Source organism: Myodes glareolus, chromosome 12 (genome assembly GCF_982192425.1).
Source record: "Myodes glareolus chromosome 12, mMyoGla1.1, whole genome shotgun sequence".
NCBI lineage: Eukaryota > Metazoa > Chordata > Mammalia > Rodentia > Cricetidae > Myodes > Myodes glareolus.
In genome coordinates, this window is record NC_142037.1 from 40,955,320 (window position 1) to 40,978,041 (window position 22,722).

General features: G+C 46.7%; 1 protein-coding gene across 1 annotated transcript in view; it reads left to right on the forward strand.

The window, feature by feature from the left end:
- Erich6b (glutamate rich 6B) overlaps nucleotides 1–19,831 on the forward strand; it is a 61,586-nt gene extending 41,755 nt beyond the window's left edge. Inside the window, exons 7-14 of the mRNA XM_087912237.1 lie at nucleotides 2,364–2,446; nucleotides 6,919–7,073; nucleotides 7,940–8,001; nucleotides 11,177–11,334; nucleotides 15,775–15,860; nucleotides 16,025–16,177; nucleotides 18,065–18,293; nucleotides 19,264–19,831. Of these exons, the coding sequence (XP_087768363.1) occupies nucleotides 2,364–2,446; nucleotides 6,919–7,073; nucleotides 7,940–8,001; nucleotides 11,177–11,334; nucleotides 15,775–15,860; nucleotides 16,025–16,177; nucleotides 18,065–18,293; nucleotides 19,264–19,473 (1,136 nt within the window). The 3' untranslated portion in view covers nucleotides 19,474–19,831. The remainder of the gene's footprint in view (nucleotides 1–2,363; nucleotides 2,447–6,918; nucleotides 7,074–7,939; nucleotides 8,002–11,176; nucleotides 11,335–15,774; nucleotides 15,861–16,024; nucleotides 16,178–18,064; nucleotides 18,294–19,263) is intronic.
- The last annotated feature ends 2,891 nt before the right edge of the window (nucleotides 19,832–22,722 follow it).

The window sequence follows — 22,722 nt, forward strand, 5'->3', positions numbered from 1 at the left end:
CACACAGCCTTGATGAGCCAGATTCACATCCCGGAAGCAGGCAGAGGTGAGCGGATGGAAACTGTGAAGGAGGCATCAGGGGAAGTGGGGTTCTCACGGAAAGCAAGCCAGAGTAATGAAATCCCTAGCTTGGTAGATTTCCTGAACCCGTGAAGAATCAGGTCCAGGACTGAGATGCTCAGGTCTCAGGGTGTGGAGCTCCCGCCAAACAGACTCAGCGGAGCATTAGCTACAACTAGGTTTCAGAAAGAAGTCAGCAGATGGGTCAAGGAGACGGCTCAGGAGGTAAGTAAACTTTGGCCAAGCTAAGGTTTCTGTCATTGGAATATGGGAATTACTGTTTCTATTCTGTGTGGGAAATGTGGCTGCTCAACCATTTATCACATATTCAAGTGTGCAGCTCTACCAAGAAGAACCTTAATAGAGATGCCCCAAAACAAGGAGGAATCAAAATTCATTCTTAATCAGATGAGAAGGAAAACATGCTATCAGGAACTGTGTGTTGTTGGGCGTTTGGGCTATGTCAGTCCTGGCTTCCGAGCCACCTAAAGACCAGCCTTCCCTGTCCTCACGGCACAGGTGAAGGGTCAGGATGTGAGTGTCATTGCAAGTGGCACAGGTCTTCTGAGACAGGTCCACCTCTTGCTCCTGGCCTGGCACACCCCTCTCCCCACTCTCCATGGGACAGATAATGATCTCATTAGAATGGAAGCAGAGGCCACAGGAAACCCCCAAAGGAACCATTAACTAGAAACAGATTCTGTTGCTCAGTTAAGTCTCAGCCCCGCCACTGCTGTTGACGGTGCTCGGCCAGCACATTAATGAGCTTAATGACCATGCTGGACCCAGCCCTGCTGAGCATCACTGCTTGGTATTCACCTCCTCCTTGCCATAAACGTTCACATCTCCTTCAGTTAGCTCTGGATCATCCAGTAAAGCCTGTTAAAAACAAGCAGCCACTGGTGATGAGGTTTTGCTGAGCTGTCAGGCCCCGGCCAGGCTCACTCCATCTCCAGTGGCCACAGGAGTCAGTGGTGTCCCAGTACAGAGCGTCTTACCCTAGCCGCCTGCCTCGCAGTCTCTGTGTCCGTTCACTCACCTTCCCTCTTGGATGTTTGCCCCAAGGAACTCCTGAATGCTGGTTTGAACCCTGAGGGGTTCTTGTTGGGTGTTCCTAAGTGGTTTTTCAAAACGATTGTAGGAACATGCCATGTTTTTAGTACCCCAGTGCGGGTGGCATGTATGTCCCTGTAAGAGTAATGTGGAAAATGTCTGCCTGTAATTTCTCAGCCACCACAAGCTTGTCTGGATCAAACCACAGGTATGCATTGAGGTCTGCAGACAGAAGGAACCTAGTCAGTCACCCTGTCAGGAGTTTGAAAGAGTAGGAACTTTTTCTACTGAATCCAAAATTAACAGGTGGGAACCGCAAGGAATACCCATGACCCTAAAGGCATAATAAGGGGACAGAATTAAACAAACTAAGACATGCCACTGTCACTTCCCTGGAGACCTAGTTATCCATCTAGAGTCTCTTCCTCCAAGCCACGCCTTAAGAGCCACACCCTCTCAGGAGTGGGGGAGAAAGAGACCAGAGTTATGAATGTCAATTCCACAATTCAATTTGCGCCCCCATCATCCTGAAGGCTTGAAACCCTTCTCCATTTCCTAAACCTCCAGGCTAGGGTTGACCCTGAAATGCAAAAGTACATGCTTTCCAGCTTTTTGGACTGGGGAGCCTTCTTCTAGATTAGCAATGGTGAGCCATAGGCAAGTCTAGAAACCAGCAAATCTCAGAGAACCAGTGGGAGACAGATACGTTCTTGGAACGTCTGAGATAAAACCATTCAGACTAAGTCTCCCTTGCGAATCCACAAGAACCTCTGCAGCTAGCCCCTGCCCTCCATCTCCTCCGCTGGCTCCCCAGTCGCCTTTCTCATGTTCCACACCAGGTACGCAATGCTGTTGCAGTTTTTCAATATGTGTATACACACCTCTTCAGTCCCACGACTGGGCAGCCATTGGGCGGAAGGAGGTGGATAGTACCACCCAGTCCCTAGCCACCTGCCTGCTCTCCACTTTGTCAAACTGACAACATTCACCAGACACCAGGACCACAGCAGCTCCCTGAAGTCGGCCAGTGAAATTACTCATTCCATGCCTATTTTATTATGACCCCCATGGTGAATCTTATGTAATTCGATGAATTTGCATCCTTGGTGATGCTGGTGGTTCTTTTATTGAAACAAGGGTGAGATAATAAATCTATTTCTTTTCTCTCTTTTTTTTTTTTCCTCTTTTCTCTCTGGTTTGGTTTTCCCTCCAAATTTGCTTCCTTTCGGCGTTCCTTCCCAAACTGAAAGCCTCGGAGACCTTCCCTCAAGGGTCCTTTTGGGACACTATAATGAATGGGCCCTTCGACAGGCAAGATGAGGAAAGCTTGGATGTAAGTGGGCAAAACGCAATAGCGCCCTCCCTGGGAGGAGACACCGTTTTCATGTGCTCAGGCAGAGCGGGCCACACTTGGCCGCCTTCCAGAGCATTCCTTGGGACAAGTGGGCTGAGCAGGGAACTCCCATCACAAGCACCTCACCATCTCTGAGCTTTGCCACCAGAGGACATGAAACACAGCCAGACTGACTTGTTTATTGCCTTATGTAGGCTGATTCAGTCTAGATTTTTGAATACTGAAGCTACCTTGTGCACATGATTTTTAAATATTGAAATGGCAAAACAATAAGGCTGGGAAATAATTTTTCAACTCTCCTCCTTCCCTCCCAGAAATAGCTAGTATATAGTGTGCTCTCTGGGCATGTCTGGAAATTTTAATCCATATGAAATATACTTTATTACAATAACACAACTAGCCACTATGAGACCAGAATTACATTCTGTTTCTCACTTTTCCCTTGATAATATATTTTGGAAATCTGTATTTCATTACCTTTTTTTTTTTTTCCAAAACAGGGTTTCTCTGTGTAGCACTGACTGTTCTGGAACTTGCTTTGTAGACTAGGCTGGGCTCGAATTCACAGAGATTTGCCTGTCTCTGCCTTCTGAGTGCTGGGATTAAAGGTGTGCACTGCTGCCGCCCGGCTTCATTACATAGCTTAAACCTCTATTTAACTGGTACCCCATCCCCATCAATCATTGGGTACTTTCTGATATATACACTATATAATACACGTGCACAAGGTGGGGGGCGAGCGCGCATCTGCATCCTTGACTCAAAGAATAATGATAGTTGTGTGTGATAGCCCACACTTGCAACCCCAGCAGCACTGGGGAGGCCGAAGTAGGATAATGAGTTTGGATCAGTCTGGGCTACACTATAAAACCCTATGACCGAAACAAAACAAACAAACAAAACTGGCAAGTTTCCATCCAAATCATTTGTGCCGTTTTGCTTTTCCCAAGAGACTGTGAGAGAGCCCCTCCCCGAGGGTCATCGCCAGGATCCACCTGGTGGAGTAGAAATGGTAGTGTGTTGCTCCTTGCACTTAGCCAGCATGATAATGGGGGCTTTTCCCACTCATGGGCCTCATGTGTCCCTTTTGAGCACCCGGCCGATGTCTCTCGGCTGTCCTTCTCGTCTGCTGCTTACATCTTTCCCTTCCTGGTTTGTAGGGACTTCTTTAATTTATTTCAAGTATCTGGGTGTTTTGTCTGCATGTATGTCTTCATGCCTGATGCTTACAGAGGCCAGACTGAGTGAGATCCACAGGGACTGGAGTTACAGATGGTTGTGAGCCACCATGTGAGTGCTGGGAACCACACCTAGGTCCTCTGGACCTAGCCAGCACTCTTAACCACTGAGTCATCCCTCCAGTCCTGTGGGAACCTTTTAATGCCTGAAAGAATCTAATGCTTTTCTGACATCTGTGTTGTAAAGGTTTTTTTCAGTCTTTGTATTTCAAATCCTTTATGGTATTCTCCATAAAATGGTCATTTTTCATTTTTATGTAGTCTCATTGATCAATATTTTCTCTTATGACTACTAGCTATTATTATATGTTTATTAAAAGGTCTTTTCATGCTCAAAAAGTATTTCATAAATCATTTGGATGTTTCCCTACTTTTATAAGGAATCTTTTTAAAAAAGTATAACTGAGATGTATTTGAATATATATATATATATATATATATATATATATATATATATATATAATTTAGGGGATTCAGCCAGAGCCAGAATGCCCCGAAATGTTGAGAGCCAATTTTGCATTTTTAAAGTCACTCCAGCAGTTTGTAGATGGTGAGTTGCAATGGAGAACCTAAGCACAGGGAGAAAAGCAACTTCACAATTAGTCTAGATGAATAGTAATGATGTCTGGTTGCTTAGGAACATGACATAAGATGCAGTGACACTCAGTAGACAGTAAAGAGGAGAAAATCAGGCTTGCAGATTAAAGAGAACATTTCCACTTGACCCACAGTGAGTGCTAAGCGCCTGTAGGACATCCAGAGAAAGTCCAGATAAAGCGAAGGAGAAAGCTCTTGGTTGGAGAGTTTGGTGTGGAGTCTTGATTAGTTTACTACAGTTCTATAGCAAAGCTCCAAGGAGTGATTGGCTTAAACAGTAGAAGTGTGTTGCCTTTCAGGTCCAGAGGCCAGAAGCCCAAAGTCTCTGAGGGACAGCTGTGCCCCAGGCCTCTCCCCTAGGTTTACAGATGGCATCTTCTCCGGAGTCACTTCACATCTTCTTCTCTCCGTGTCTGTCCTTTAGTGTCTGTCCACCATCCACTTAGATGAGGATCTAAGTCATGTTGGAAGAAGGTTGTAGTTAACGTGGATGTCAACTTGACAGGATCTAGAATGACCTAGAAGACACACCTCAGGCTCTGTCTGTGAGGGATGCTCTCTCCCTAACTGTGAGTGGCTTAATCCGTGGGCTAGGATCCTAGCCTGAAGAAAAGGGAGAGGAGGAGGTGGGCGGCAGTGCTGTATGCCACTCTGCTGCTCAAGGACTGGACTCAGAAGCAGCACCAGGGCACAGACCCCCAAACCCTCCTGACAGGCAGGGTCTTCGGCAGCTCTGTAGCACTGTGACAAAATACCTGAAATGGAGGTTTATTTTGGTTCCCTGTTCTGGAGGCTCACATCTAAGAACATCAGGCTTCTGCCATATCCTGAGCCAGAAGCAAGACGTAGAAGAAGACATAGGTCATGCAACCCCTTTAGGTGGCGTGCCTCCAACTGTCTAACCCCTCACTAAGTCCCATATCTTAAAGGTTCCATAATCACTATGGAGCATACAGCCTTAACATGTGGACCTTTCCACGTGCATTCAACTTCCAAAGTGTGACTCCCAACAATATAACCTGGCAAAACAGGACTTCTCCAAGCAACCCGGTAGAAAGCATGTACGGGCAAGTTTAGCCAGTCTAGGAGAAGGAACCTTTTGAGGGGCTTAAACAGAGAGTGAGTTGAGTCCTAGTGGCATCCAGACACCTCAATTCACTTGTCATTTCTAGTTACTATTGCTTGTTTTTTAATTCTAAGATATGTGCATGTCCCCACAAGTTTTCCTGTGCAAGCTTTTTTTTTTGTTAATTCTAACAACCAGAGATTTACCTAAGAGGGTCTCTGGGCATAGGAGACCTCACCCTGGGGTGCCAAATAAACTTACCATCGCAGAGAGAATAAATAGCTTTGCCCATACGCGGTCACACGCCAGCTTAAATAGAGTGAAGCATCACAGCCTAGATAAGACAAGACCCTTGAGTGAGCCCATTCGCTTGGGTCCAGTACCTGGGAGATGACAGTGGACACTTAGTAAGTACAACTTGGAACATAAAGTGTGCTGAGAGACCACTGACAAGGCAAATGGTCATCCCATCCCTCAGGAAAGACCACGAACCACAAACCATAGTCTTGTAACTGCCCCACATTGTATGTAACTTTGAAAAGTTATATCAGGTTAGTTATTCACTGTAGGAGGCTAGCAAGTTAACCAATAACGTCCATAACGACCTCAGCTTGGAGATGCTCTGGGCACAGGCATGCTCAGTCCCTACCTGCTCTCCAAAAAGTCCACCTTCATCTCTATCAAAACAGTGTGAGAAAGAAACACTGTGAGGAATCACCTGTGGGTCAGCCATAGCAGCACAGCCCTGGGACAGAACAGTCCCTTCAATGAACACATACACAGAGTAAGACCACAACGAAAGCCCCTTCGGATGCCACACTACCCCATACACCGGGGGTTACAAAGCCTTGACCTTGAGTAAATCAGCCATCCCTGGGAGCTTGGTCATGGGTTGGATGCATACTTCAAACATAGAAGTGGGTCTATAACCATCTCCACAGTCAAACCATGAGTTTATGTTCCCAAAAGATTTCTTAGCCTGCAGATACTAATCACATTTCTTCAGGGAATTGGCAGCAGGCAGGAAGAGGGTCCAATAGTAGTGGGAGATTTCTTTATCCTTTGAATTTTTATGTAGTGATGGTGTGTGTGTGTGTGTGTGTGTGTGTGTGTGTGTACCACAGCATGTGTGTACAGGTCAGAGGACACGTCTTGGGAGTTGGTTCTTGCCTTTCTCTTATTGAAGCAGAGTCTTCCTTGCTTTTTCTGCTGTCGTTCTGCAGACTCCATGCTAGTTACCACAAGCTTCTGAGTAATTGTCCTCTTCTCCCATATGAATGCTGGGATTACAGATGCAGGCCACTACATCTGGTTCTTAATATGGGTTTCAAGAATCAAAATAGGGCCATCAGGCTTGGGTGGCCATCATCCTGGCCCTGGAAGATTTTTTTTAAGAGAATCCTCCTAGCCCTTCAGCAGCCTCACACACACAATTGGTATTTCTTGGCAATATATTAAAATGCTACCTGGCACAAGAGTCAGAAAAATTATTAGCTGACAAAGCATCAATCTCCACATCCGGGCTATGTCATCTGGTGATCCTTTTGTAGTCTCTTCCCAGCGCCTATCAGTCTGTGTTCAGGGAGCTCCTCAGTGAGCTGGCGTCTCAGAATGAGCTGGCGTCTCAGAATGAGCTGGAAAATGACATGGATAAGCCCCTGAGCAACCTGCTGGAAGGTGAAAACAGGAAGAAGCTGGGACTCTTGTAAGTAACGAATGAGGGGAGCCAGTCAGTGTGTTCCAGGAAACCAGATGTGGCAAACAGGACAAGTATAAACTGTGCAACCTGAGGAAAAGACCTGAACTAGGGTCAGGCTGAAGGCGGGAGTCAGGAAGCAAGCCCACGCCAGGCACAAGGACATGGGTAACACCCAGGAGTCAGATGTGCACAAGATCTGGTCGCCAGACTCAAAGTTCACAAGGAAGGAAATCATAAGGATGAGGGGCGCAAAGTAGAAGCAAAGGCAGGCAGTGTCTTTGATGTGTACGTTGACGCGAGCACGGGTAAAAGGCCTTGATCGTCGCAGAAGGTGGTGCCTGGTCTGTCTTTAAAGATAAGTCACACACTGAAATTGTCCTACCAGGACTGTTCTTAGTCTGTTTGCCACGGATATCGGTGTCATTTCGATTTGGTTGGTATGTTGGTTTTTTTGTGTTTCAAGGGCTTTCGAATGGCTCTGGTCAGTTCGTGGACCGGGCTGTTTTTCCAAGCCATGTCCAGATGTAACCCCCATGTGATTCAGATAAGTCATAGAAAAGCAGGCTGCAGGAACTTAACTCATATAGCTACCCTGGCACCCGAACCTCCATGTCTGCCTCTGACCCCTACATGAACCCCACTGGATTCATTTTGAAAGATCAATTGAAGTCGCAGGCCATGGGGGAAGAACTGAGTAGATGCCACAGGACAACCCTTAATATTTGAGGTCACTGAGCAGAAGGGAATCAGACAGCCCAGCCCTCCATTTAGCGTTCCCTGACTCTGCAGCCTCTAGGCCTGCAGCACTGTATACTGTGTTATGCCAACACAGACCAAACTTGATGTTTGATGATTGTTTACATTCCTTTCAGGCTGAAGAAAAATTTTGAAAAATACAAAAAAATAATTATGTGGATTAAAGACTACCATAAAGGTAAGCAGCCTCCACCCATGTCTGGCCTTTGTTCGCTTATTTGCTTGCTCTCCACTAGGTCTCTCCTCTCTAATACTATTCAAGACTGCCGAGCCACCCCCACACCCCCACCCCTGGGAATGGTGCCACCCACAATGGCCTGTGTCTGCCTAGATCAATTAACAATTAAGACAAGTCCCAGAACCAGGATTGACCCACAGACCTGGGGCAGGCCAACCTGATCTAGATAATTCCTCATTAAAACTCTCTTCCTGCGCGATCCTGGGCTGTGTCAAGTTGACAGTTAGAACCAACAAGCACAGCTTCTAATCTGAAAACAAAACAATGAGGCTGGGTTCACCGTCGTGCGGTCGTACACCACCATAGTGTGCCACTGTCGTGTGCCACTATCGTGCCTGTCTACGTCCTGCTGCTCTGGACACCTGAAGCCTAAAATGTTTGAGCAGCCTACACAGAAGAGCAATGGTTTTAGTTGGAGAATGACTTCCCCTTCATAGTCCTGATCTAGCCAGTCACAAGGAAACCTCTAGGCACCTTTGAAATGCTAGTCACTTGCTTCCTCTGCCTGCCCTAATGTCCCGTAGTATTGCTTCCTCTGCCTGCCCTAATGTCCCGTAGTACTGATATGTCACCCCACATTTCTGAACACTCTAATTTCCAAGCTAAGGGTGAGTTAACACACCATCATACAGGGAACCACTTCAAGAAGAGCTCCGTGCTTATTATAAAGCCCTGCTGGCATTGTCTTGAAATTCTTAGTCATTTCAGAACAAGGGTCCTGGTGTTTTTATTTTGCATAATTAAATGAGATAGCATCTCCTATCTAGAACGATCCATTCCAATGAAAAGTCACACAGTAACTAGGCGGTGGTGATGCACATCTTTAATCCCAGCACTCAGGAGGCAGGGGCAGGCGGATCTCTGAGTTCGAGACCAGTGTGGTCTGTAGAGTGAGTTCCAGGACAGCCAGAGCCACACAGAGAAACCCTGTCTCAAAAACAAAACAAAAAGGAGAAGGAAGGAGGAGAAGGAGAAGAATAAGAACAAAAACAAGAATAAGAAGGAGGAGGCGACATGTGAGAACATGATACAGCTTTACAACTTAAATTATAAACCATCAAAATGCAAGGCTCTTGGTTTTCCTGCGGCACTGGGGCTTAACCCCAAGGTCTTGTGCATCTGCCACTGAGCTACACACCTAATCAGTTCGCAAAGCTGACCTTCCACTGGGTGGCACCCTGCATGCACGGGCTCATAGCAATGTCATGGTTGTTATAGTCAGAGACAAAGTTTTTCCAGTTTAAGAAATCTGGGATTCAGACACTTTCATCTTTTCCTTGAGATTCAGTTTTCCCTGACTCCTCCCTCTCTTCACACAGTTCCCATACACTAATCTTATAACTTTTCCCTGGATCCTCATGGTCTCCAAGAAGATCTCAAAGAAGATGTCTACATTCTTCCTATACTGTACAAGGTTCTCACATTGCCTCTCCAGCCACACTTGGTTTTTTGGCCCCAGCATTACTTAGGTCAAAGTCCCCCTGCTGTAGAGCCTCAATATTTCCTGTTACTTCTGCCTGGGACACTCTTGTCTCCAGCATCCCGGGGCTTACTCCCTTACTTCAACCAGGACCCTGTTAAAGTATTAATACTGTCTTTGACTTCCCTCTAAAAAGCAGTGTTGTGCGGGGCTGGAGAGATGGCTCAGTGGTTAAGAGCATTGTCGGCTCTTCCAGAGGTCCTGAGTTCAATTCCCAGCAACCACGTGGTGGTTCACAACCCTCTGTAATGAGATCTGGTGCCCTCTTCTGGCCTGCAGGCATACATACAGACAGAATACTGAGAATACTGTATGCATAATAAATAAATAATAATAATAAAAAAGCAGCATTGTGTGCGTGCCCCTAGGCATCCTCCTCTCTCTGCATTGTAGCTCTTCACAGTACTTGGAACCATTTGGCACCTCACATGAGACACCAAGGACCATAGCTGCCACCACCCCCCACCCCCGCTCCTCCTCAGATGCTTAGGATAGCTCTTTGTGCTCAGGATGTTTACTGAGAACACAAGCAAACTGATGGTCTACAGTACCAGCCTCTACCAAGTCACCTGTCCTAACTAACCCTACCAACCTATTCCTACTCCAACCTTCAGAACCCCCACCCCGGTACTTATGTTTCTTTTGTGTGTGTTTTAAAACCTGGATTCCCTTCTTCCCCTGTGAGCTCTCATGGCAGCCTGGACTGGCCCCAGGGGTTGTTTAACTGACCACCACTGCCCCAGGTATTAGAAGTCAGGCTTCTTTTCCCCACCAAAAACGATGCCAAGCAGCAGGTCCTCAATGTGGCTCCTAGGACCACATCCAACTCACAAGGAAGCATGGGAAGGGCGCTCGCTTCTCCAACTCTGCTGTCACCGAAGGACAGAAAGATTAATATAGAAATGTGTTCCCGTGCAAACTAAGTCAAATGCTCTTCGAGATGCTCAGTACAATGGGAACCAAATATGAAAAATGTTTGGAGTATTTTAAAGATCATTAACCCTTTAGAAACTGCCAAAACTGAATAGTAAGAACTAAACTATGGAGCTGAGAATGTGGTTCAGTTGGCAGAGTGCTTGCCTTACGTGTAATAGGTCCTGGGTTCAAACCTTAGCACTGCACAAACTGGGAATAAACAAAGTTTGTGTTTGTAATTCTAGCCCTCCAGAGGTAGTGAGGTAGTGACCTCCAGGAGGTCAATGCCAATCTGAGCTACATGAGATCCCATCTCAGTAAATGAATAAATAATTTAAAACTAGATGCAGTTGAAGTGAACATAATCACAGAGTCCCAGTCATCAGACCGCAAAAGAAGAGCTTTCTCCTATATCTCAAGCAACATGTAAACAGACATTTACATTTTACATTACAATAACATGTTCAAAGTACATTTCCTTTTTTTTTTTTTTTGCAAAGTGAACCCTCGAGGCAGCCCATGTATTTATCCAGCAGCCATGAGAAGTGCAGCACCCTCTGTTGTATAGCGAGCATGCAGCTTCACCCCTGCAGCCTCACGGCTGTGCTGGCTGCACTCTACCCCTGCCCATAGCACCTTGACAGATGGCGTGTAGCTCAGGTCCACCGGACCTGATGCTGTCCCCCAACCGTAAGCCGCAATCATGCCCTCTCTGAACAGATCAGAAGATGCTCGAGGAGAGCACCACGACCATCACGTACTTTATATCAACTCTGCAACAGCCCCAGAAGCCAGGGGCGGAAGAAATCAGAAGGCGTGATTCTTCTTTCAAGAAGAGGTTAAAGCTTGACGCAGAATGGACACGGGCAAAGATGCAGGTAAACATGGTGATGCGTTGGTGTGTTCACTGTGAACAGGCCTTTTGGTTTTGCTTCCAGGTCTGGTGAGGGATGTGAATCGTCAGAGAGCTGTCAGGGCCAATATATAAAGTGGATACAAACAAGAAAAGAAAGTTCTCAATATGTTGAGATCCAGCTGCCTGTGTAGTGTTGTAGGGCGTGTGGGCCTGCTTTTCGTCCTGTCTGCCCAGCTAACTTAACCCCTCGAAATAATCACACGAAATTATATTAATTAAATCACATCACTGCCTGGCCCATTATATCTAGCCTCTTCTTGGCCAACTCTCACATCTTGATCTAACCCATTTCTAATAATCTGTATGTCACCACAAGGTCGTGGCTTACCAGGAAAGATTCAGCAGGTCTGACCTGGCAGCATCATGGCGGCTCTCCCTCTGACTCCTTCTCCCAGAATTCAGTTCTGTCTTCCCCACCTATCTAAGTTCTGCCCCATCAAAAGGTCAAGGCAGTTTCTTTATTCAACCAATGAAAGTGACACATAGTCAGAAGGACCTCCTACACCAGTGTAGTTTAGGCTGTTGGAACATGGACTGGGGTTTTAGTAGGCCTAGTTGAGCATCTTCTCCCTATAAGGCAATGAGATGTAAGGAAATAATCTTTAATAATAAACTATGTGATATAATAGGTAGTTTCCTTGGTAATAAATTGGAGTCAATACTTTAAAAATCATTATGTAGGGAATAGATACCTAAACTATAGTACATGCAGAGAATGGAGCTAGAAGGCTGAGACAGGAGGATCATGAGGTAGAAGTCAGTCTGGGTTATATATCAAGACCTGACAGAAAGAAAGAGGAGAGATGGGAGGGAGAGGTGGAAGGAAGGATGGAAGGAAGGGAAGAAGAGATGGAGAAAGAAAGGAGGAAAAGAAAGAAAGGAGGAAAGGAAAAGAGAGAAAAAACAAAAACTTGAGTTGTCATGCTCTGAAGATATGTAAGAAAGCATGAGTTCATCTTACTAAGTGGAGGAAGCCAGTATAGCAAGACAGCATGGTCCAACCGTCCCACATTGTGGGAAGTGACAGACTATGGAGAATATAAAATGAAGAGTAGCTACAGGGACTATTCAGAGCAGGGGGTGGGGGATAGGAAGAGCAGAAGATTTTTAGGGCCATGAAGCTGTTTTGTAATGAACCACAGTGACAGACACATGCCGTTGTACATTTGTCTACACCCCAACAGAGACCCTAGTGTGAACTATGGAAGTGGGGTAGCAATGGTGTGTGAGCATAGGTTCATTTACAGTAACAAGCAAACCACTTCCGGAGAGAGAGTGATGGAGCGGCTGGGGCTTGAGAATGACAAGATGTGGGACTTTTCATATTTCCACTCTTCTTTGCTTTGGCCTGCTCGACCACATGCAGTGCATTTTTGAAACGGCAGAGGGCGTCTTAATCAGGACTGGCACCGTAAAGCCACGAGTGGAAACTGTGTTTGAAATGTCAGTCACTGAGCGTGAGCACAGAAGCTGAAAAAAAAATGAGGCATCCCAAGCAGAGATCTGAAAGGTGAGGTGAGCTTTACACCTCTAGTGAGCATGTGCTCAAAGCACACATACGCCCCAGTTGCTGGAGATACTGGAGTACAAAGACAGAAACCCCGCTCCTGTAAGATTATGCCAGTTGAAAGAACCCAAACACAAAACTATTGTTCGGTGCATTGTCACTAAGCTGAAAGAAGGGATGCTCCTGTATCTAGAAGGCAAATGGGAAAGGTTGTTGGACCAAGCACCATGTAGGCAAAAACATGTATGAAGTGGGGAGAGTAACATGGGGATTCCTGGAGGTGGGGTTGCAGCAGCCTTTCCCCGGGACATCTGTAAGGAAGAGTGACAGGGACAGGGAATCAGATGGGTTCATTTCCCAGCACTATGACAAAACACCTGAGATCTTTAACTTAAGAAGAGGGAAGGTTTCTTTTGACTCAGGGTTGCAGTTGTCTCAGCCCCCAGTGGCTTGGCCCTGTGCCTTCAGGCCTGTGGTGAGACGTAATACCACAGGGGAAACTGTAGGCTGAGAAAGCTTCTAGTGCATGTGAGCAGGAAGCAGAAAAGCCAAGGAAAGGGCCAGGGTCTCAATTTAACCTCCAAGGTCATGAGTCCCCAGAACTACTACATCCAATGAAGTCCACACCAACCACCCAGTAGTACCATCTGCTGGGGACCACACCTTCCATATGCAAGCTTCTTTTCTTTTCTTCTGGGGGTTTTCTTTCTTTGTTTGTTTTTTCAAGACAGGGTTTCTCTGTAGGTTTGGATCCTGTCCTGGAACTAGCTCTTGTAGACCAGGCTGGCCTCAAACTCACAGAGATCTGCCTGCCTCTGCCCCTCGAGTGCTGGGATTAGAGACATGCACCACCACAGTCCAACTTCAATGTGTAAACTTTGGAGTAAGATCTGAACCACAGTAGCTGCTGATCGCATAGAGCCACTCTCTCTAGGTTACTGAGGCATTGAAGTCAGGACTCATTCACAACTGCAAGCAAGCAGCTTAACAAACAGACACCCATTTCTTGCCCACGTTACATCCATTTTATCTCAAAGTTCTTTGGACCGGTTTTCCTAGGAGGTGAGTCCCAGAGATCTTGGCCCTTCTATCAGCAGTCTTTATCAACCCAGCATTCTGGTGTCTACTTGCCTTGACAGAATTCCCAAAGCTAGAAGCCACATTTAAATTCCATCAAGGAGGACAACTCACATAAGCCCCACTTAGCTGCAAGGGAGCCGGGCAGGAGACTCCAGCTGGGTATCCAGAATGGAATGTCATGAGTTTGCACTCAGAGCAAAATCAACTAGCAATGTTCATATGATCCTGGTGTCTTTGTTTTTGGTGAAGTGAAGGGGAATGGGAAGGCAGCACTGTCCACCATGGTGTATCTTCTAACCTCCATACATGCCCAAAAACCTCCATCTCTTGGTCCTTCATGCAGAAGGGACATACAGACAACCCAACCCAACTTCTGTGAACAGGGAAGAGGGCTCTCTGCTTACATAGACCACAGTAAGTTTAGAAGCCCACTAGGTTGTGGCTCCCTCACTCCCCTATCCCTGGCCTCACTTCAATAAACATTCTCCAGTTAGCCTAATCAACTCACATAGCCATCCCAAACACCCATGCAATGACTGGGCGCACAATAGTCCACTAAACAAACCTCAGCAAACATCACGTAAACTAGGTACTCTGATGCATTTTAATTAGTAACAATGGTGTCACCAGATGTGTCATATTCGCTGCCATATGTAAGCACACTTACATAACTTCAACATCAAAGACAAAATCATATTGGTCCTTGAAAATATTAAGATGAAATAAAGATGAAATTGAAATGGTTTCCCTCCTGGGAAGCAGGTCCAAACAATATCTGGACCTCATTATGTTAACTGCTCAGAAAATTCAGGAAGAAGGGGAGAGGACCATGAAGAAGAAGGGTAAAAATCCAAACTGCATTCAGATCTAAGAAAGAAACTTACAAACAAAGAACTAGAATAAATAAAACATAAACCAGTGTGGAGAAAAACAAACCTAGTAAAGCCAGCAGGCTTTCAGGCAAGATTGATCCAGAGGAAAAAAATGTTTTTAAGTATAAAAAGAATGAAGACATAAGGACAGAGGAAGTTGAGATTTTTTTCTTTTAGCAAGCAAGCTTTGTATGGCAGTAAATGCAAAGTTTTACATAAAATGATAATTTCCTAGAAAAAATATAATTTACTAAAACGAATTCAAGAGCAAGGTTTTAAAAACTTAAATTTACCAATGTTACCGGTTGAGTTGTGTTCCCTTAAAAAGACATGCTAATGTCCTGACCTCCAGGGTCAGAGTATGGCCTCACCTGAAAAAAAGAGCATCCCTGGGGATGCGATCAGTCAAATAAAGATGAAGGCCTAATGGAGTACGGAATGAGTAGATAGGTCCCTACCCACTTACAAGGAACCATGAAAGGGCACTGGGGAGATGTGTGCCACAGACGGTGGGATCACCAAACAGGAGATTCCCCAAAGGTTTGAGAGACCTAACCCTCACCTTCATTTCACGCATGTTGCCTCCACAGTGGTGAGAGTATATTTCTTTTTTTTTTTAAAGACTTATTTACGTGTATGAGTGATTTGCCTGCATGCAAGTATATGTACCATGTACACGTCTGGTGCCTGTGGAGATTAAAAGAGGCTGTTGGATCCCCTGGAACCAGAGCTATAATTAGTTGTGAACACCTTGTGTGTTTACATTTGAACCTGTGCCTTCTTCAAGAGCAGCCAGTGCTCTTGATGGCTAAGCTACCTTTCTAAGCAAGATAGTAGATGGGTGCTCAGAACAAGAAGATGCAGGATCTGAGCGTGTTAGTGACCCCACCTCTCTCTGAAGGACAGCTATCACCTGCCTGCTTTCTGTGTCTCTTCTTCCCAGGTACACCAAGGTGAAGGAAAATTAATTACCTACCACAGTGGGAAGATTTTCCATATTCTTTTTCCTAATGGCACGGGCCAGATATAGTATCCACTGGGAAAGAGGGGATGCTCATGTGGACAATGAAAATGTTTGTGATTCTGGCCTAGCATATATGTTTTGACTGAGAACTGTGTCCTCTTTGGTACCTAACCTTTCTCTGGGAGCGAGGGCTTGTCCCAAGACTGTTTGTGCCTTAACCAACTTGCAGCTACCCATCAGGGAACCTGGCTCTGCTTATTACCTGCAAAGGAGTCTCCAGGGTCACATACATTTTCCTGGAAGACTGTGAAGAAATGAAGATCCGAGGCTTTGTCAATAACTCTGGCCATGCCACCTTCTACAATGAGGACGGAGAGATCTGGTAAGTTTGAGACTTCAGTCACCACCACTTGGGCCATGTGGAAGCCGTATGGTGGAAGTCTGCTCCCTGTCTCTGAACTTGTGCACGTTGGAAACATGAGAAGGGAGTGCCACAAAGGACTAGTGCAGACCCTGCCCGGTGCCACAGCAACCCCCAGAGTGAAAGAGCGACCCTGGCCTCTATGACCACAAGCCATTGACATCATCTCTAAACACCTCCCAAGAGTCCAACCTTGTGGGAACTGCCCCCAGAAGGCCCTGGGGTGCACTATTTTGGGAATCTGGAAGTGAGGCTTAGGGACACACACATCATATAACAAAATCCAGAGTCAAAAGGCATATTCTAAATATTTCATAAAGATCCAACATGTTTCTTTGATTTTTCAAGACAGGGTTTCTTTGTATAACAGTACTTGCTGTCCTAGAACTAGCTCTGTAGACCAGGCTAGCCTCGAACTCACAGAACAAACTTGTGTCTTAACTAGTTCTGGTAATGGTGAAAGTTTTCTCTTTCCAGTTCAAGGTTACAAGGTCCCCTCAAATTATCCCTCTCAACCTTTCTTGGGTGTTGAGTACTTCCTGTTCCAAATGAAGTGATTTCCATGTGGGAGAAACACATTATCTTGGGTTAACTTATTTTCATCAAAAGAAGGTGCACTTTAATTTTTAAAATTCTACTCTCATCCATCTGACCTTGGTTTTCAAATGCCATCTCCTGGTTAGTTTCTTTATTGTCCGCTCTCCTCTGACAGTCACATGTGTAGAACATGCTGTCTGCAAAGTCAGGTCCTGGATACAGGAAGCTCAGGGCTTTGAGGCAAGCCACAAACACAGTTAATGATCGCCTATCTTGTCGGTGACATGCAGTGGGGTCTCTTAACTCTAAAGTTTTAAGGACAGAAGATAACTTGAAGAAATCCAGGATATGGTCACTGTAGGTGAAGAGACTTGGACCCAAAAGATCACAGTCATTTGCCCTGAGTTGTATATAAAATTAGAGGCACGAGATCTTAGGACGTTTACTCCTCCTGATGAAAAGGGGGTCTAAAAGTCATCAAATAGCAGCTATAACCCCAAGGTCTGTCAATACCCAAAGGGCAGAGAGATGGTCAGAGCAGGGGTGAGAGCTGACCCCCATCCTCAAGATTCCATACCATGGGCCTGGGATCCACAGGGTGGAGAACAGTGCTGCAAAGCTCTCAAGGGATTACAGGAGCCAGGAGGGAGGTGCAGGAGGGGAGGCTGTGCTGCATGAGGCCAAGAGAAGTCATGACTGGATCGAAAGACAGAGCCTGGACTTGGGTGCACAATCCTTGTTGGGACCTCTCCAACCTGCTGTCTTAGTTAGGGTTACCACCGCTGCAATGAAGCCACATGACTGAAAAGCAAGTTTGAAAGTCTTTATTCCACTTATACATCGCTGTTCATCAAAGGAAATCAAGACAGGAACTGAAACAGGGCAGGAACCTGGAGGCGGGAGCTGATGCAGAAGCCATTAAGGGATGCTGCTTACTGCCTTGCTCCCCATGGCTTGCTCAGTCTGTGTTCTGGTAGAACCAGGGACCACCAGTCCAGAGGTGGCAACACCCACAATGGACTAGGCCCTCCCCCATCAACTGTTAATTAAGAATTAATTAAGAAAACTCCCCACAGGCTTGCCTACAATCAAATCTTATGGAGGTATTTTCTCAGTTGAGGGAACCTCTTAGATGACTGTAGATTATGTCAAGTCGACATAAAACTAGCCAACACACTCACCAAAACCTTATGCGCCCAGGCAGAGAAGAGAGAGTGGAAGGATCAGAGGGGACCAGGGACCCTGATCCAGGAGGGATGGCTCCCAGGACCCAGCAGCAGACATGACTTCTGACCCATCTCCTTCCCCCAGGTTGAGCCTCAGCAAACTCCTGGGCTACTATTTCCCCAAAGGTCAGCATCAGAAGGCATGGAACTGGTGGAACCTGAGCTTCCACGTGCATGCACCCCCTGTCATGTGCATCACGTTGAAACTCAACAAGTATGTCCATATACAAATAAGGAGTCAGGACAAGGTCATCTTCTGCTTCTTTGCTCCCAAACAGAGGAGGATTTGCATAAACATGGGCACCAGGTTCAAGGTAAAGTCTTCACACCCCTGACCAGAAATCAGAGAAGGGGAACACGAGAAAGGATCAGGGCGGGGGGAAAATGTACGGCCCCCAAGAATGCACTCCCGGGGGCCTATTCCTTCGGCTAGACGGCACCTCCTGCTCTTCATCACCCCCATCAATAATGTCATCATATCACAAATCCATCAAGGCATTAATCCCCATCTAAAGACGCCGCCACCCACACAGAAGTGCGCTTTAGTAATCTCCAAGGTGATTCTCAGTCCAATCAAGATGACAAGCCTGTCTTAGTGTTTCTATGGCTGTGACAAAACACCATGACCAAAGTCACACAGGGAGGACAGGGTTTGTCTGACTTCCACTTCTGTATCACTGCTCATCACTGAGGGAAGTCAGGATAGGAACTCAAGCAGGGCAGGAAGCTGGAGGCAGGAACTGACACAGAGGTCATTTGCACTCAAACTACTACTGCAACCACATATTGCCATCCTCTCCCTCGCACTCGGCCACATTCACATAGCATGCCAACACCTCAGCATTGCACACCAGAGAAACCAGCACCCCAAATAGCTCCCTGTGGAGCAGGCTCATGCCGTCAACACACACTGCTTCACTCGTCCATAGCAGCCCTGTTAGAAAATAAGGCCAGATGCAAGAGAGAGATTTATCCTTGTTGGTCCTCCCCAAAATGCACTCTTCTCACATAAACACCCCCAAAATGGCACAGAACAGCACAAATGCAAGAGCTGGCTCCCCTCTAGTTCTGCTGGAAAGCAGCAGCGTCCGCAGGTCACGTGACCACGGGAAAAGGCCAGGTGGACATTTGGGACACAGCAAGAAGGCTACGAGCAGCAGGACTAGGGAATGAGATTGGGCCTCGAGGGCAAAGCTCTAGAGACAATCATCTGGACTAAGGCCTGGGTTGGGGCAGGACATCTGGGCAGCACTGACCCTCACACAGCCTTCTGTGTACCCCCAGTTTATAAACCTGGAACTGCTTCAAGCCATGAAGAACAAGGAGGTCCTGGAGACAGAGCCCGGCCCAACATCGTGGAAGATCCGGGCTCTTCTGGGAAAAATAAGCAGGGGTCTGAATTTCCTGAGCCTGTCTGACTTGGAATACTTCACAGAGGACGTCCAGGTGGCACTCAGCAACCTCAGTGCAAGGAAATCTCAAACCTGGTTTTAGGACAGCCACCAAGTTGTCTCAGGCCTCCACTGCATGTCTTGGGAAATGGAGACCTCAGGAGCTACAGGAGACCCACCAAAACCTGTTTACGTCTTTGCGAGGCAGCTTGTAGTTATGGACCTGTACCAGCTCCTTTGTTTGTGGGGGGGGATGTAAAAGAAGGGGGGGAGATGGTAAACAGAATCTGTGGTTGGGCACAGAGAAGACTGAGTGGTCATCCCCGACCTAACCACTCAGAGACACATCATCTCAGTAAGTAACACTGGTCACCACCTGTCCCCTTGCTCCCGTCCCGGCTGTACAGGAATTCTCCTATGGCTGTCAGTACTTGCTTTCACTGAAGACATAGTCCACTGAAGACCAAGCTCTGTCCTTCATTATCTATGTGTCTGTGGGCAAGTAGCTTTATTCCTTAGTGTCTCCATCCGTACAATGGGCCCAGAGATAGTTCCTGCTATGACGGAGTGGAGAGTATCGAATTCATTCACACGGGTAGTATCCCAGGATCACTGCAATTACTAGTAGCCTGGCCCCTCCACCAGTGTGCGTCTCTTAGTTAAGGCTGAGTGCCTGCATTTCCCTTGGTTTACAGGGTCTGCCCCCATCCCCTGTCCTGGGTCTTTTTGTCATGATTCTGACTCCCATTTACCAAGCCTGTGCCATGAGCTAGTTGGGCCATGTGGTTCTGTGACACAGGCGGTATTTCTCTCAAAGATTTGGAGGCCAGCAGGGGCACAGTGACTCCCTTTACAGCCTATAGGCTACCTGTCTACTAAGTGACGTCAGCCTTGTAACTACCTGGTCATTTGCATGATTCCCCATCTGAGAGTATCTCCAAACCCCAGGTTACCCCCAGAACACTTTGACCCTTCATCCACTTCGTGGCAGGACCCATACCCACCCCAGTCCATCCTGGGCCCCCTGGAAGACTGTCCCAGCCATCAAGCTGCCGCTGACATTGGGGTCACACCTCGCTCCTGGCTTTGGCACATTGGGGGAGCAGTGCGGAACACTGTTGTTCACGCCAGGCTGAGGATGCAGTATCCTCTCAGTCTAAGACCCCACCCTTTCTGCACTGCCTTGAAGGTTGTTACCAACACTGACCCCATCACAGAGGGCCACTTGTCCACCCAGCTCCATCACAGCAAAACAAAACCTAGACAGAAACCCAACACCAGCCCGCACTTCGTTCCCGCAACTAGAAGCTGAACTCAGGCATACAGAACTCACAGGCTCACTCCTCAGATAGTTAGGGCTCTTTGGGTCACTGGTAAGTCCTTCACTCTGTAGCTAGACCGAAGCGGGAAATGTGTCGGCACCTAGCTAAACCCTCCGCCAAAGCAGTGGCCAGACGGTCCTGTCCTGGGATGCCCAGCTTGTCCTAGAGAGGCTTTCTGTATGTCTCAGTTCACAGGCTTCTGTCCCCTAACACTCTTGAAGACCCTAGTGGCCTCTGTTTCACCCTGCTTCCATTAGATACCTTCGGCCCAATCCAGTGTGGGGGGTATTGCTTAGTTACGACCAAGTGCATGTCCGCCTTGACTAACGCTTCATGTATTTGGGAAGACCACATATAGTACGGTACCTAATTTACTACTGGAAAAAACTTGGGACAATCCAGGCTTTGGTTTGTTATATAATATAGCTAGCCTCTTTAAAACAAAAGTCGAAGGAATGAAAGAAGGGAGGAAGGGAGGGAGGAAGGGAGGGAGGAAAGGAGAGAGGGAGGGAGGGAGGGAGGGAGGGAAAAAATGACAGGAGCATGGGAAATGGTTCCATAGGTCAAGTGGTCACCAGGCAAGCATGAGAAGCCGAGTTGAGAGCTCCAGCACTCACAAAAATACTGAGCAGATGTCCTGGCCCAACTATAATAATCCCAGCACTCGGGAGGCAGGGAGAGGATTCTCTGGATGGCTAGATTACCCAAATCCGGGAGCCCTGGGTTCAAGTAGAAGACCCAGCCTCAACACCTAAGATGGAGAGCGATCAAGGAAGGCTCCTGAGATAAGTTTGGGCCTCCACACACATGCAAGCGTGTGCATACACATGCATGCATACCACATGCAGGCAAGCACAGAAGAGGAGACGGGGTGCTGGAGGGTGTGACAACCAAGTAAACAGTGCAAATACAGACTTTGAAAAACCTGTAAGAGTGCAGAGGGGCAGTAAGTACGTTGACATATAGACTACATATTAGATACTGAATCTGTTTTTTAGGTGTCATGATAACACCGGGACTTACAAAAGAATATTCTTATTTAAGAGATTGATGCTAAACTATTTAGGTGCAAAATGTTTTAAGTACAATTTGAAAACATTTCAGGAAATGAATGTGTGCTTCTACACACTAATTAAACCTCAATTGTGTAAAAGAGACCAATCTGGCAAGAAAAAAAATGTCTTAAAATATACATAGAAAAAATCTGGAAGCTATATGCCAAATGCTTAATGGTTTACTCTGGAAAGGGGAGCTCATTTATGAGCCTTTTATGCTTTGTATTGGAAGCACACAGGTGACTGTAGAGAGCTTTAGTTGTGTAACTGGAAAATGTCTTTCTTTACCTTGTATGTTTTAGAGGGAAAACAATACATTGTTCAGGTCTGCACTGGTTTCTACCGGCCTCAGCCTTTGCAGAAGGGTTCCCACTGAAGCGGTGTGTGGCAGCATGCACCTGTACCACCACAGCCACGAAAGCCGGGGCCAGATGACTGCTGAGCAGGAGGCCAGCCTCAGCTACATAGTGAAGCCCAGCCTCGGCTACATAGTGAAGCCCTGTCTCAATCAAAGACACCAGAAAACAGAAAGCACCCCAGAGGGAAAAAAATCAAAGTCCCTCTGTCCTGAGTAGGTCCATCACCAACATCCACAGGTCCCTCTAACCCAGTGGTCCTCAACCTTCCTATAGTGATATATTATTTGTGTTTTAATAAATAAAGCTTGCCTGAAGATCAGAGGGCAAAGCAGCCATACTAGTCAATCATACAGGCCAGAGTGGTGGCACACACCTTTAATCCCAGGACCCGGGAGACAGAGTCTGAGGGATCTCGGTGAGTTCAAGACCACCCAGGGCTACACAAGACTGAATCTGTCTAAAAGAGAAACAGAGCTCATAGGAAGGTGATCCCAGCAGTTGGGATCACATGCCTTTAATCCCAGCACTAGGGAGATGGAGACAGGTGATATGGCTGGGCAGAGAGAGGAATATAAAGGGGAAGAGACAGAAACTCTGAAGTGTGGGCTGTGGAGTC